This window comes from Bactrocera tryoni, chromosome 1, assembly GCF_016617805.1.
Source record: "Bactrocera tryoni isolate S06 chromosome 1, CSIRO_BtryS06_freeze2, whole genome shotgun sequence".
Classification (NCBI taxonomy): Eukaryota; Metazoa; Arthropoda; class Insecta; order Diptera; family Tephritidae; genus Bactrocera; species Bactrocera tryoni.
The window spans coordinates 37,564,519-37,580,989 of NC_052499.1; the positions used below are offsets into that span (position 1 = coordinate 37,564,519).

The 16,471-nt window shown below is 37.1% G+C and overlaps 1 protein-coding gene across 1 annotated transcript; it reads right to left on the reverse strand.

Annotated features, from left to right (window-relative positions):
• Positions 1-165: 165 nt before the first annotated feature.
• LOC120782544 lies at positions 166-7,318 on the reverse strand. The gene is made up of 3 exons (XM_040114913.1): positions 7,229-7,318; positions 919-1,094; positions 166-742 (listed from the first exon to the last, which is right to left on the reverse strand). The coding sequence occupies exons 1-3, from the start codon at positions 7,316-7,318 to the stop codon at positions 166-168; spliced, it is 843 nt and encodes a 280-aa protein (XP_039970847.1).
• Between the last annotated feature and the right edge of the window lie 9,153 nt (positions 7,319-16,471).

Consider the following 16,471-nt stretch of genomic DNA (forward strand, 5'->3'; position numbering starts at 1 on the left):
GCTGCTTTTCAATTAATATTTTTTAAGTTTTTATATATTTATTTTTCTTTTTTGCTTACGCCTTTCCTTCCATCTTTAAATATTCTTATTCGATTGTACTTATACATATGTTCATAAATAATCGTTTGTACCACATAAATTAAGTATTGACTATCTAGCGTGTGCTTAGTGCACTTCCTCTTTGGGCATTTGTCCGTTGTATGCCATATCCTGTGCTTCCTGTGCGATTATTTGCGCCGGCACTTCGGCCATGCCCTCTATGAAGCCGTTCAAAGCTCTCGCCCAACCCGAACTGTAGGTGTCGTGATGTGGTATTTCAACGATGTGCTTTTTCTGAGACAGTAATTTCTTTAATGCGATTATCACCGACAGCAGCAGTGCAATTTTGGAGACAATTAACGCTTTGCCCGCTAGCAGGAATAAGCCCTTGAGCATTATAGCACCCACCATGCCCGCCTTGGCCATCATTACCATCAACATTGGGCCCATGTTTTTCATCTTGCCACGTCCCTCCTCGAACGTCTCAACCGGGCTCACCGATACGCCAAAGTTTAAATTGCCTTTGGGTTCGGTGGTGAGCACGAAGTCTGCATTGTCGGAAAATTTATAGCGCAGCGTACGTGATCGTATGAATTTCCAAATTTTTCCAGCCACCAGCAGACCTAGCGTCTCATCATCTGATTCAATGGAACGTGCCAGCATTAAATCATCATCGGGGTCATCCGGGATGGAGTCAATATCTCTGCAATTGAGAAATTTGAAATGAATTTGAAACAGTGCCTTGGTATTCTTGTGTTCGTGTCAATGTTTAACAAGCAAGGCATTATATTGTTACGTTTGTTGGATTTTGATTTCGACATTTATCCACCGAAATGATTTCACTTAGACAATTTGGGGTTGCATCTACTTAATACTTACCTATTTTGCGAAACCCTTAGATTCTCATTGATATCGATTGAAGATTTTTTAAATATTCGATTCATGTACACAATCAATTTGAGCATCATACACGAATGATTATCCCTCTGACTACATTTTATGTTGAGTTTACGCAGGAACCCCTCTTCCAGTTGGTTACGATTCACAATGGGAATCTGTTGGTGAATTAAAAAAAGTGATATAAAAATATGTATTCGCTCGAGGTAAGATTGAAAAGTGCTATCTCATAATACCTATACGAAAAAGGTATTAATAACATATTACAGCACAAAAATAATATTTTATAATTAATTTTATTCAAAATTCACAAGTGTTCAGAACTCAAGAGTTCTGATGAGGACTCATAATTTAGAACAAAACGGAATCAGAAAAAACTGAAAATAGGAAATAGTGTTAATGACTTGAAAGTGATTTCAAAAACTTGATTCCTTCAAAATTTACTCCTTCCATATTAATATACCGTTTTTTTTTACACATGAAGTGTTTAGGAAGAAATAAAATGCGTATAAATTAATGTGATTGATTCCCTTTGCCCATGAAGCTCACCAAACAGTGACTTTTTGGGGATGTAACCGCTTATAAAGTATCATCACTGCAAATGACACAATTTTGTTTATTATCGTATTTATTCAACCAAAAGTGATCTTCATCGCTGAACAAAATTTTCTTGTGAAAATCGGGATCGGAGGCCCATTTTTCAAACTTGCGACGCACTTGATGGTCGTTCGGATTTTTCGCACGAGTTGGATTTTGTAAGCTCGCAAATCAGAGTCCTAAAGATGCGCATTTTCTATTAGAGTAAAGGTGGTGTGAAACCGATTCATAGTAGCTTGAATTACTAACTCTGCTGAAAGATTATTATCTCGATTCGTTAGGTAGCTGTTCACAAGAAAGGCGGAGCGTTGTCGTGGTGCAACTTCCAATCGGCTGCGATGTCTTGTCGGATCCGATTGATCATTCATTTGAGTCTCTTGAGGACAAACTTGGCGCTGACGGTTTGTCCGAGAGGAACGAATTCACGGTGGACTATGCCTTTGATGTCAAAAAAGACGATGGGCATCGTTTTCTCACTTGCTCATTCTTCCGGTCTTCATCAGCGGCCCTCCAAAAAGGCCTGGTGTAAAGCAACATCATATCAAACGTGTCCGTCGCAGATTTACCGAGTTTCACACAGAATTTAATCGCGTACCGCTGCTCTAACGAACGCTGCATTTTCGACTTGCACCACTCATAGAAACACGTGGCGCGAAAATGTTTGTCCCTACTCTCCAGGTGCTCGGAGAGAACCTCTACCAAAGCCAGTCGGTGCGCGCACGCTCGGAAGTACAGTCGCAGCGGAAAAAATCAGTCCTATATGTATATTATAGTTTTGTTCTCCTAACAGTTGTTCGTTTCACCTAAAACTGAAGATAGATATAGGGTAGTATTTATAACAAGTAGGGAAGGGCCAAGTTCAGGTGCAACCGAACATTTTATACTCTTGAAACTTGTCTCAAAGCCAGGGAAATACTTTAAGGTGTTGAACCAATAATATAGATTAAAATCAGCCGGATGTTCGAAAATCCTAATATTAGTTATATAGGGGCTAAATTTATCTATTTAAGGCACAAAGATACACTGTTATGAGTAAAATACGCTCTTTTATTTTCATTGGGATAACTCACATATTGGTCGATAAATGCGGTACAAAGCCGAAAATCTTTATATTAAGTATATGGGGTCTAAGGGAAGTATTGGTCCGATTCAATTCATTTGTGACATACAGACATCATCACACACATTGACCGATATTTTCGATCAAAAGTCAACTATAGGTACCGGGATCCAAATATTCGGTACCTAGAGGCTTGAACAGTTTTTGTTGAATTTCAACAATTTTTGGCATAAAGTGGCACACACTAAAAACATTATTAGTGCAAAGTTTCATCTGTACTGGAAACACTTAAGCTACAACAACCAATTTAGCTGAGCGCATATCTTATAAGAACTTCTATCGACAGTGTGAAAATGGATGAAATCGAACTCACTCGCTCACTCCCCCATATATGTACATATCGGTACTGTTCAAAACTATTAAAAGAGCGATAAATCAGTAACTAAATGCGCCATAAAAATTAAATTTTACCACATAAATGGTATGAGAAAGCTTTATAAGAGCTGGTGTGAAAATTGCACGATGTGGCTAATTTACTCAAAAAGGCGTATTACATCTCGTGCAATCCTGCACTTGCAAAACGTGGATCGAGACCACTTTGGTGAAAAACGGAAAGCGGGAAAAGAAGTCCGTTTTTACTAGAGAGAATATAAATTAATAAGTCTAACCTCATTAGAGAGACAAGCTTCTCTGAGCTAACATAGCAGAAACCCAGCACGCTTATACGAAGGATAGATCAACGGAGACTACTCTTCACTCGCATAAGGAATATACTGTGGGCGTCTTTCTTGACTTAAGTGGAACATTCAACAATGTATAACACATTTGTTGAAAGTCTGGATGTAGCCCGGATAGAGCGCATGGATAAAAACTTTTCTGAGCTGCAGAAAGATCAACGCGGAATGGAACGAAGTCACATTGCTCATATTAGCGCAATTGGAACTCCTCAGGGGGTGCACTGTCACCACTCTTGTGGTCCCTTGTTGATTCTGAAAAAAATTGCAAGGAAAGCACCCAAACTAAGTGGGAGCCGTAATATATTGTTCAGAGCTGGATTTCAGGCAACCCTTCCAACTTCCAGCGCATTAAAGTATCTTTACTGGGTTCCAATTTCATTCAATTCAATTTTCATTACAAAGTAATTCTGGGTAACGAAATAGCTGATGAGATGCTGGCATCACATGCGAGCCGGTTAGGCATAAGATAAGCAACGACGATACATACAGAAATAATGGCATGAGTGAGCTGCAACACTTGCTATCTATTATCTAAAGTTTCCAAAAAATGTTGATATCTTGTATAACGAATACTTCAGTTCAAATTAAACTGAACCTCCAACTGGCATTACTAAGGACCAATAGAAGATCTATGCATGGCGTGACAGCCGGCCAGTATAAACTAACCCACTGAGATCTATCTAACAACTTTAAATAGCGATTTCTCTTTAGAATTTTTCAATACTCGTTTTAAGAAGTGAGACTTTACGATCACAGTTGATTGTATCTATCTTTTTTATCTATCTTATTTTTATTTAAAGCAGGGCATGGTACAAGTATATAGCCTGTATGAATAACTTTTATTTTTATCGTCTGTTTGATAAATATAGGAATTTCCAAATTGCCTGTATTTTATTCATACAAGTCTTTTTGTATTGCCTGTTTTGTAAATGCAGGACGTTTTAATTTTTCCGAGCACTAAATCCGGTACGAAGGACCAATGATAAATTTCAGTGAAGTGATTATACGTTCTTACCACTGGTAAGGGAAAAATCAAGAATTTCATTGAGTAAGAATGTATTCTTATTCTTTTTGTTTTGACTGAGTTTCGTTTCATATAGATAGGGGTTTCACATAGACTCATAAAGTTATAAATTATAACGATTCGAAAACATAGCGTTCAGAGTTGTATTTGCGTAAACTTATTTTAGTATTCAAGCCAACAACAAATTTTTTAAACTAGTATAAAAATTTATGATTTTACGATGCTTTATGACACGTTGTGAGTACCCCAAGTATTACACATTATAATAGTAATCATACATAAGAAAACAACACCAAAACTTTAACTTACACTCATCGGTCTTGGGTCACACTATCCAATTTCATCAATTTTTTTATCCCATCGATTTTCTCTCATTCTGTGAAGTCTAGACAGTTTTGGGAAGATTAAAACTGATACATCGTTAAAATAATAACCGAAAAAGAGTCCAATAAAAATTCGAACGTCAGAATTTCTTATAAAAAACCGGCTTTTAAAATCCTGGAAATTTTAAACCAGATACAAAACATCTATAGGATTGATCCGAGTGTATGCGTATTATTTATCAAAAACTATTTTCACGCCCTTCGACTTCCAATGAATAACTGAAACAACAATGTATAGTACTGTGGGCAAAAAATAGTAAGGCTTTTTAATTTCAATTTCTCGCGATAACTTATTCGTCGAAATATTCTTTTTAAGGTTGGTATGGCTGTCAGTGGCATCTGTGCCAAATGTCACATCAAATACTCATTAGTGTTTAGTACACGCTTATCTTTCTGAAGTACATAAAGTGTATTCGGCGATTTTTACGATGAGTGAAATTATTCAACTAAGAAGTTCCATTAAATTTTGTGTGCGGAATCAAATTTCTGGTGCCGAAACGTTTGGAACGTTAGAAAAGGCCTTCGGTGATAATTCCTTTTCACGAGCAAGTGTTTTTGGTTGGTAAAAATTATTCAAAGAGGATCAAGAACGCGGTGGCGAAGAACCATGTCTAGAACGTCTTTCAACATCAACTGATGATCAACACGTCAATAAAATAAAGGAATTGTACTTTAAAATTGAGGATTAACAGTCAGAAATCTTTCTGGCATTAGGATCAGTGAAAGTCGTTTTGAAAGATCATTTGGGTGTAAGGAAAGTGAAAACACGATTGGTTCCAAAATATCTAAATTTTTTTGAGAAACAGCGTCGCATTAACGTCTGTGAAAGAATGCTTTCTGAGTACCAGGATGTCATGAAACATATTATTACTGGCCATGAGTCTTGGATCTATTTTATGACCTGCGAACAGAATATCGTGACAAAAATGAGCTAGAGTCGAAAAAACCTCGTCAACGCAAGTCAAAAATCAATTTTTCTTCATTTATCCGGGTGTGCTATTTACTTAGTTTACTCAAACGATCGCTCCGGGGAAACCCTTTTAAGTCAATTGAAGACATTAAACGAGAAGATTATTCCGGAAATTGACTTTAACAACTTTTTCGAGGATTGGAAAAAACGTTGCCATAAGTGTATGTGTAGGTGTGTAAATCGTCATTTTATTAAATATTGTATCATATTAAAGTTCAATTATTTATTTCCAAAAGTATTGTACCTCAGGCCCGAAACGTCAAATTCTTCTTATTCTCTAAACCAGGCCTGTCCAACATACGGCCCCCGGGCCACCATCCGGCCCGCCATCTCTTATAGTCTTTGGGCATCCCAGTTGTATAGGCCTGAAACACGTGATCTTATTCTCTAAACAGTCCATTTTATATTTGAGTGCTGTCACAAAGTTCTTAGAGAAAAGTTCTGCAGAAAGATTTATGGTCGCTGCGCTGTTAACCACGGCGAATACCGCATTCGATGGAACGATGGCTGTATGAGATACGACGACATCGGGCATGGTTGGCGAATTAAAGACAGACAGCTGCTGGCTAGGTCATATTGTCCGGATGGACGAAAACCTCCAGCTCATTTTATCCACTCCGTTGGAGGACCAAGTGGAAAGGACCCTGGCTTCGCTAATTGGCGCCAGCGAGAAGAAGAAACGACTGGCGCGCTGTTGTTAACTCGGTTATAATCGCTTAAGCGGTTTCTACGCCAATTAAGAAGAAGATATTACACCCAGTCAATACCCAAACCTTACTAAGCTGGCTATTCAACATATTTCTTTATTTGGTAGTACATATGTTTGCGAGCAGCTGTTTTCTCGCATGAAATTTAACAAATCAAAAACCAGATCATCTTTATTAGATAGCCATCTTGAAGGCATTTTGCGCATAGCCACTTCTAAAACTCCAGCTCACATAGATGCGCTGTGCAAACAGAAAAAATTTCAGACATCTCATTAATTAGATTTTAAGAATAAGAATATCTTTATATGCTAAGGCCATAGTTACATTAATAATAATATATTAAGATTTATGTGATGTTACTTATAATAAATAAATAAATATACCAAAACTGAAGGTCATTTTATTTTTTTTTTGGCCCGCTACGGTTTTGAAAATGCTAAACCTGGCCCTTCACAAAATTATGTTGGACGGGCCTGCTCTAAACAGTCCATTTTATATTTGCTACAAAGTTCTTATGACGGTATTTTTGGGTGATGATCTGAAATTTTGCACACGTCTTTTCCTAAACAAGTGGCTGCTCATTTGACGGAAATGCCGATATTGGACCACTACAGAATATAGCTGTCATATAAACTCATCGATCACATTTAAGTTCTTCCTCACGATTTAGCAAAGATTATTGTCCAAGTTACAATCTCCGAACAAATTGTTCAGATTGGACCACTATAGCATAAAGCTACCATACAAACATACAGATCAAATTAAGGATCTTCATAAACGGTATTTTTTATTATTAAGTAAACTGAATAATTACCGCGTTTTCACTGGAACTGATGGCGGGAGTAGCTTGCACAGAAGCGAAGGCTAGAAGTGTTATTACACCGAACGATATTAGCGCTTTCATTTTGCACTCGTGTCAAACAGTTTTTACCGCTTCTGTTTTAGGATCTATTGAAGCGAGTAACCAGCAGCACAATACACTTTGCTTTTGAATATTCTGTAGTATACAAATTTATATAGCTCACTATCCCCGACTTAACGCACACACACACACACTCAAATTAACCGCACTACTGCACTTTAACCGCTACATATGTGTTTAATTAGACAGGATAACAAGCGCATGCGTTGCAGGACAACTCAAAAAAAGTACTCTAAAGTTACAAAAAGTCGTAATGTTCGAAAGAGAATGACGAACAGTTAATTAGCGCAAGCGAAACGAATGATATCCTTATTACATGAGCACTTTTAATCCTTCAGCTGTTAGTCCTTTTGATAGTAGAGTATAAACTTGCACACTTGCACCTTAAATTATTTTGCTATTTTATTTTGAAATCACATTGACACTGCACGAGCGCTAGAATGCGATGACATCGTCATGATATCAAGAGACCTAATGCGAATTTCATGCTCGTGATTAAGATTTTATATGCACTACTAACGTACAGGCGGCAAGCGACGTCTTCGAGGCAGCTTGGATTGCTGCACTTCGCAGTTAACCTAACTGTTGTTGCTGCTGCTGAGCGGGATCAGGCTGCTGGTTGTAGTTGTTAGAAAACCCGATCGGTGGCTTAGTTGTAGAATCCCAGTTAGTTAAATGAATGAGTGATATGCCAAAAGAAGCAAGCAGACAGCATGTTGCAAGCAAAATACCAACGGGTTCAAATTTGAAAAAGAGAACAACAACAAATGCACAAACTTGACTTTCAAGTGCAAGGAATGAGATGTTATAGCCGTTCGCACTGGTTGTTGCTGTTGTTTGCGTGTGTCGCACTTTGCAACTTGCAGCAAATAAATCAAGACGGAGGCAGCGAATTGCTGGAGTAGGCTTTAGTTTCATAAACTTCTTTGTTTTTGTTAATCTATTATCGCTTAAATAGTCGCAAACACACATATACACACATTCAAATGCGGTTAAGCGCTTCTACTTGGCCGACGTCTTTGACCAAGTTAGGCAGCGAACGACATCTTCCTAGCACTTGCCACAAACCTAACATGCACCACACTTTCCACCTTATCCATGCACATAAGCATGTACATACATATGTATGTATATCCGTAGAGTAAACATCAAAGCATGCAGCAAGTCTAACATTCAGGAAACCCAATTCCCAACATTGATTTCCACAGTGAAAATTGAAATTTTCCTTAATGTCGTTGCTTGCGGTTCAGCAGCATTACTCACATATTCGCACACTTATAGGTATAAATATGCATGTGGTTAAACCACACACGAGGAGCCATTATATTTACGATTTTCACTTTATTACCGCAGGTCGACGGCGGTGCGCGTCTGTAAATAAATATTTGCGCTTCTGCCTTGTTTGTTTACAGTTGAAATTGCCACCACAGAAAGTGCAACACTTTTCAGTGTGGGAAAACCTTTTGAGACTTTTTTACGTTGCATCTTTCTGCATAATTCGCAGTTCACAATTAATTGCTTGCGCGTTGCAATTTATGATTCACACATACTTTAGGTACTTGTCTGCAGTCCAATCAACCAGTCTCTTTACACCACCTCTTTACATGCATACAAAGTGCTTTCCAAAGTAGACTGGACTTTTTGAATCTAGCATCCCCTGTTGGCGCCATCTAAATGTCGACTGGTGCGTTGGAATCTGCTATCTGTATCGATTGTCCAGTGAGAATTTCATGACTTTTCATAAATTGGAAGTGAAGTTATTGACTTTTAAGTGTTAGTGTGTTTGTGTTATCGGTGCGAAAATGAGCTTCTATCAAAGAGCCAACATTTAATTTTGTTTTAAAATTGGTAAAACTTTTACCGAAACGTTTCAATTGATGAAACAAATTTATTGCGATGATTGTCTATCCCGTAGCAGAGTGCACGAGTGGTTTCAACGTTTTCAAAGTAGTCGTGAGGACATAAATGACGATCAACATATGAGCCAATCAAAAACCATGATCACCGCAAATTCCATCGAAACTGTGCGTGAGTTCATCAAAAATCAGCCGAAATCATCATTGAAATTCATGGAAATAAAAACATCGATTTGTCAAATTTGACCGAACATTTGGGCTAACGAAAGGTGTGTGCACGGTTTGTTCCGCACAAATTGACTGACGACCAAAAATTGCTCAGAAAAAATCACATTTTAACCATTAACCACTCCCCGTATTCGTCTGATATTGCACCGTGCAACTTCTTCCCTTTCGGAAAAAGTTATGCATTTGCCCATGAAAGGAAACCGTTATGCAGACGTAGACGTAGAGGCCATTCAAAAGGCTTGCACCGGCATACAGGAGGCCATACCGGCCAACGAGCTGAAACACTCTTTCGACATGGTTTCGGACCGTGCAAAAAGCTGTATTGAAGTAGAAGGAGACTATTTTGAATGAAATGAATTGATTTAGCCGATAAAAACTATTTGTTCTGTTTTTTTTTTAAGTCCTGTTTACTTTGGAAAGCACTTTCTATATAGTCCAACTAGTCAGGACTGGTTCAGTTGATGTTCTATTAGATGTCTATTCGCGGGAGTGTTTTATTGAGAGTACTCGCATAATTCATAGTTTTCTTCGCAAATTCAGAAAATGCGAGCTCTGAACGCTCCTCCGCCGCATAAAAACGTGGCTGAGGACGAACATGCTTCAAGATAGATTGATCGGCTTGGCGTTGCTGCACACGCATCTTGATATTCAAGTCACTGCAGAAGAAATTCTCGAAGGATTCTCAAAACTTAGCCCACATCGTTTTTGTAATATTTTTCTATTTAATACATGAACTGACTACAGTATTACGCATTGCAATAAAGTATGCCTATTTTTACCATCTAGTGGGTATTTTATTTATGTATTGATTTGAGTTAGAAAAAATGTTGGGATCCCTGTCTTGCCCTCAAATGAAACATTTTTTCAAATAGTTCATATTTCTTATGTGTAGTAGCGCAATACTGTAAGCAATCACATTACGCATTTTGATGTAGAAAGTGGAAGTATTTTTGCCCGCTGATGCCTTAAAAGACCGACCAATGCTATGGCAAACCTTCAATGAAACCCTTTATGAAATTTTTTTTCCGATTCCTTAAAACTTCTAGGTTATAAGTAGATTATTTCGCTTATCATTACAACAGACCCTGAACCCCAATGTATCCTATGTATACCCATTTTTCATGTTACTAAAAGAAGCTTCTCCTCAGTGTTCGGTAAATATTTGAAATAATCTCTCACATTTTTGCAATTATTTTTCACCATTTCCGCTGATAATTTGATTCACTTTATCTTATTTCATTAACAATTTTTCTAACAGAACCTTTCACCAGCATTGAATTGGATACAGTATAAAAAATTTATTTTAAAGAAATATTGGGGTCATACACAATTTCGAAATGTTTATGGTTCGACCAAGGAAATACATTCATACGTACTTATATGCCAGTGGTACATGATATACAAAGGAATACCTATTTAGACCCTTTAACATACCACACATATGTATAAGCAGGTTGTGCTGAGGCTATGGTAAATGATCACAAAAATGAACCCTTCTCAAAAATACTAAAATATATGGGACCGTTACGTTTAAAACTAAGCGGAAAATCGAAAAAGTTTAAGAATATTTTTAGTTTTGAAAAACGTTTCTTCATTACCATTTGTATTGTGCTATTTGGGAACTGACAACATAATATAGGTTATTTTCCTGGGTGTGATAAAGAAAGTTAAAAAATAGTCATATAAACGATTTATGTATTCTAGTTCTCTAATTCATGTATCTTCCACAACTGGCTTGCACAAGAGCAGAAATACTAGTGCTACCAAAAGTGCTAAGGAATCTTCGATCGAAAACTGGGTTAACTTACAAAGAAGAATGTAAGAAAGAAACTATCAAGTTTAGGATAACATCTCAGACATCATAACAACATATTACAACAACGACATGGAGGAGCAGCTAAGGAAAACGGGTTAAATAAAAACTGAAAGGATTCATCACACATTCACCGCACAACGACACGCGAACCTGCCATCACACCGCCTTTCGGCGCAGAAATGCGGGCATGAAGAACACAAGTGCCTTTTTATTGAAACTGCAATTATGTATATATGTTTGTATAGAAAATCATTAGGTTCAATAAAAGCAGTTGGCGAAGACAGAAATAGCAGTAACCGTTTCACACAATTGACAAGCGCACAGCTCACCAATCTACTAACAGACTGGCTGACATATTGACTGGCTGATAAGTTGCACAGCTGCGTCATTTGAGCGTACTCTATACGTAAGCGCACAATGCCACGTTTGGCGCTGTGGCAAATACGGCTAATGTTGCATTGTAGCAATTTCACTGCATATCTCTAATCGGCCCGCTGCCGCGCCATCTCGCTGGCTAAGCAGTTTAACCACGCGCCACCTTGTGAGCTAGTGCCGCTGTCAGCGCATAAACACCAGCCACCAGCAATTGTTGCAAGCAGCTTTCTTTTGAGAAATGTTGCCTGGCTGCAACAACGAAAACGCTAACAACAATATGTCCATGACCATGGCGGCCATTAGTGGATGCAACTTGTGTTTTCGTACAATATGTAAGCGCAAGTGTGCCGTTAAGTGCCTTCAATGGTAAACATTCAACGCTTTATGGCATTACGTTTTCACGCGAGGCACACTCATAGCAACAATAACAACTGTGGGGGCTGGAAATCGATTTCTGCTAATTCAGTCGTTGCCACTTCGCAAGCTTCACTGAAATGTTGTTGTTGTTAGTTTAGGCCATCATCATACTTTGAAATGGCATGAGTGGAACCAACTACAAAATTGTACATAAGCTGAAAGTCAATAGTTACATACATATTTATTTTAGAAAATCAGAAATTACTTTTGTATCAAAAATTTTTGCTGAAAGAATGATGTCCATGACATAACGTACATATCTTTTCGGTGAATATTTTCGAAGTTACACGCAAATTTGAAAAAGCGTTCCCTTTTAATCAATAAATATTTTTTTTATAAAAAAAAATAAGTCGGAAATTTTGGTCAAAAATCGATTTTTCCTGAGAAACCGTCATTTTGTCAAAAAAATGTATTTTAATTTTATTTTGCGTATTCTGCCAATTAATTACTAAAATTAACATTTCTTTAAATAAATCTTTTTCTTTCTTTAATTTCAGAGGATTGAGTTCAGAGATTCATAAATTAATCAATTAATTTAAAAGTTTTCCCAGAAATTTTTTTGGAAAATTCGCTTTCTTCGGCCTTCTGACTGGGTTATACACAGAAAAGCGTTTTTGTTTAAAACTTAAACCCAAAGTATGTCTTGTTGTAAGCCACTCAAAGGGTGAAAGCATCGTAAGTCGAGGTTTCTTCAAAATCAGGTCAGATGTCAGCGAATACGTTCGTTGAGTGGAATATTTTTATTTCCATCGATGTACATTTTTTTGTTGACAAAAATACAGATTTAACTCCTGTTAAATTATCGATTAGCCGATTGCGGAGCAAATAGTTGTGCCGAGGAAAACCGGCATCTTTGATTGACGATGTTACATTAGCATCGATGAAATACTGTTGAAAGTCTTTACCGATAAAGAAAGGCCAAGATTTAACGTGAGTCGTTTGCAGAATGCAGTTGGGAAGCAGTTCTGCGCAAGTCGAACCCTTTCGATTCTAAGAGCAAGACAAAGCTGCCTGCTCCTGTGTCAACCAAACAGCATTTTTTTTTTAATAATTTTGTCTGTAGCATGTAAACGGAAAATTGTGCGTTTGATTTCGTGTGAATTCTTGAAGTTCTGCCGACTTATGCAGCTATGGGATGAAAATAGACGTTGATGGCGTTCCAATAATAGACGATTGAGTGGCTGTAGTTAACTAAAATCATAGTGAACCAGAAACCCACTGAACAACGCATCTATGTATGTATGTTAACGCTTGACATCGGGGAATTGAGTATAATAGCCCTGACAGACGACAGCGCTAATTTGCATTAGCGGGCTTAATTTACATTAACTTGCGCATTTGACCCATGTTAATGCATATTTGTAATGCACAAGACTTTCGTGCATTTAGCTGAATTTACCAAATATGAGTAGGCAACACTGCTCAAAAATGGCCGATTTTTGCTATTTTTTGACAGATGCCGCTTGAAGTCTGCCGCCTACTTTGCTTTTACAGCATCAAAGGTAAGCACTTTTATATTGCTAATTATATTATGGACTAGCATATTAACTAAAGCAAATTTTAATATTTTTAGATGGCAGAAAATAAACAACGCACAGTTTTCTATCAATTTTTCCAATATTCTTAACTGTTTCACCCACTTTTTTCGCATTACAATCAAATATTGCTTTTAATTTCACTCTGGTACGTAGTTACTAATAAACGCATTTTTTCGTTAAATTTATATTGCTTTTCCAAAAATACAAAAATTTCTATTAATAATTTCTCTTATTCATTTTTATTTCACTTTTTTAATGAATAAACAAATCTCACAATCAGCTGTGTAAATGCAAAATTCTGCCGTCTGTCACCATAAAATTTCAATGAGCATTAGCGTTTATTAATGCGCATTAATTTTGCTCGTCTGTCAGGGCTATTACACTAGTGAAAAATCTTTGTCTGCATTACTTGGAAATGGTCAGCCACTGTCGTTCATTGTTTGCGAGGTCACCAGTTTTTTGTGGCAGGTAGCAGATGGAATGAATATCGAGTTTTGTGACACAATTAAGATTTTATTATAACTTAAGTTGAGTTTACAAAATATTCAATTTTATTTTAAACAAGAAAAAACGTAACTGCATTTCTTTTAGTAACTATGTGTTCAGTTTGTATGGAAGCTATATGCTATAGTAATCTAATCTGAACAATTTTTTCGGGGATTACATTGTTGCCTTAGAAAATAATCCATACCAAATTTTGGTGAAGATACATTGTCAAATGTGAAAGTTTTCCATACAAGAACTTGATTCCGATCGTTCAGCTTGTATGGCAGCTATAGGTTATAGTGGTCCGATATCGGCCGTTCCGACAAATGAGCAGCTTCTTGAAGAGAAAATGACGTTTGCAAAATTGCAAAGGGATATCTTAAAACGGACGGACGGACGGACGGACAGACAGACAGACGGACATGGTTAAATCGACTCAGCTCAACAAACTGATCATTTATATATTCTCTCTGGGTGTTACAAACATCGTGACAAACTTAATATACTCCGTTCAGTGTATAATGAACGCCAGATGTTTGTGGTACCAGATTGTTTCTAAATACATCAATGTGCAATAGTGAAACCGTCCACCCTTAGGAGAAATCCCGTACGCCGGGAACTACTCAACCAATTCTAAATTTGGTGCAATACACTATATATGTATGTATATCACCACATCCCAGTGTGAAAATGGCTGAAAACTGACCACAATCACATCTACTGCCCATAAGCACTATCTTAAATTACATCTTATTATTTCCCTATATATGTATGTAAGTATATACAAATGCACAAAAGTTCGTTTCACGTCTAAAAAACCTTGAAATCGGACCAAAATTCCTCAAGCCCAAGGTGAGTGCACGGTTTGTTCCGCACAAATTGACTGACGACCACAAATTGCTCAGAAAAAATCACATTTTAACCATTAACCACTCCCCGTTTTCATCTGATATTGCACCGTGCGACTTCTTCCATTTCGGAAAAATGCATTTGCGTTGTGCAGACGTAGAGGCTATACAAAAGGTTTGCACCGGCACCGGCGTTAAAACACTCGTTCGACATGCTTTTGGACTGTGCAAGAAGCTGTATTGAATCAGAAGGAGACTATTTTGAATAAAATAAATTGATTTTGCCGAAATAATCATTTGTTCTGTTGTTTTTTAAGTCCTGTTTACTTTGGAACGCACCTTGTATTTGCGATTTTCGCTTCAACTTTGGTCGCAATCTTTATCCTTTTTGAAAAAAGTTCAGCATTATCGGGACTAGTCAATTAGGAACGTGTTTCATACCCAAAGTTTCAACCGCAGCCATTCAAACGGACTCGCGACAGATGGCGAGCTCTCTTTCCATCTCTCTAACACTTGACTGACTATTTTCAAGCACCATATCTTTCACTTTTTAATATTTTCATCAGTTGAAGAGTAGTTGCATAAACAAACTGGTTGATAGATCGCGCTCATATTTGATAATTAAGGGCAACTCTACCAACTTCGCAAAATACATTTTTTTGAAATATCATTCACTCGGGGAATTTGAAATACAATTTGTTAGTACTTTTAAGTTACTTTTAATGTAAGCTTAACGAACATAATTTTTCAATCCCCAAAAAATTAAGGAATTTCTACTCTACACCGCTGGGTAAATAAAAATATATGCAACATGTTGATAGAGTATAAAAATTTCTTGCCTTCAAACACTTTGCAGTTTCTGATACAAAAGTTATGTTAACTTATTAGAACAGGAGTTACAATCATTGAAAGCTTAATCCAGTTAAGAGAAAAGAGAAAGAAAGAAAAATGTATCCTCAACATTGCCAATGAAAAGGCTCTCAAGGCGGATATTGCAATTAATTGAGTAGACCGAATGGCTGTATTGACTGTATGCCTTTTTGTTGCTGTAAAAGATTTCTGTAAAATCTATCCTTTGGCAACCGGTTCATTTCTTAGTACGGTATTGCTAAGGTTAGTCAATTCCGTCATTGTTATTTGTTTCAATAAATAAGACGAAATTTTCTCAATATTGGCCAAAATCTCAGTTGCTCTTGATTTCTTCACTGTGGCAACACACACACTACACATTGATCGGAGTGATTCGGAGACACGTTTTTTGTATAAGTTTTGTCAAACATTATGATTCCTTTAGCATTTGAATGATCGCGACTTATTTATTTTAAAAAATGCCGTTAAAAGAAATTGCGGATTAGGGATCTTAATGAAAATGTCTGATTTTCTTTGTATCGTTGTTTAGCCTTAAACAAGTGACATAAGATAAGTAATCGCAGCTTTTGTCTAGAGGTATGGATATCCGAGGGTCTTAGCGAATGGATATCAGTATAAACTGAAGCAAAATTTCAAAATATCCAATTTTCCCACAGGGTTGCATACACGAAACAACAACCAATTACTGAAATCCATTAAAG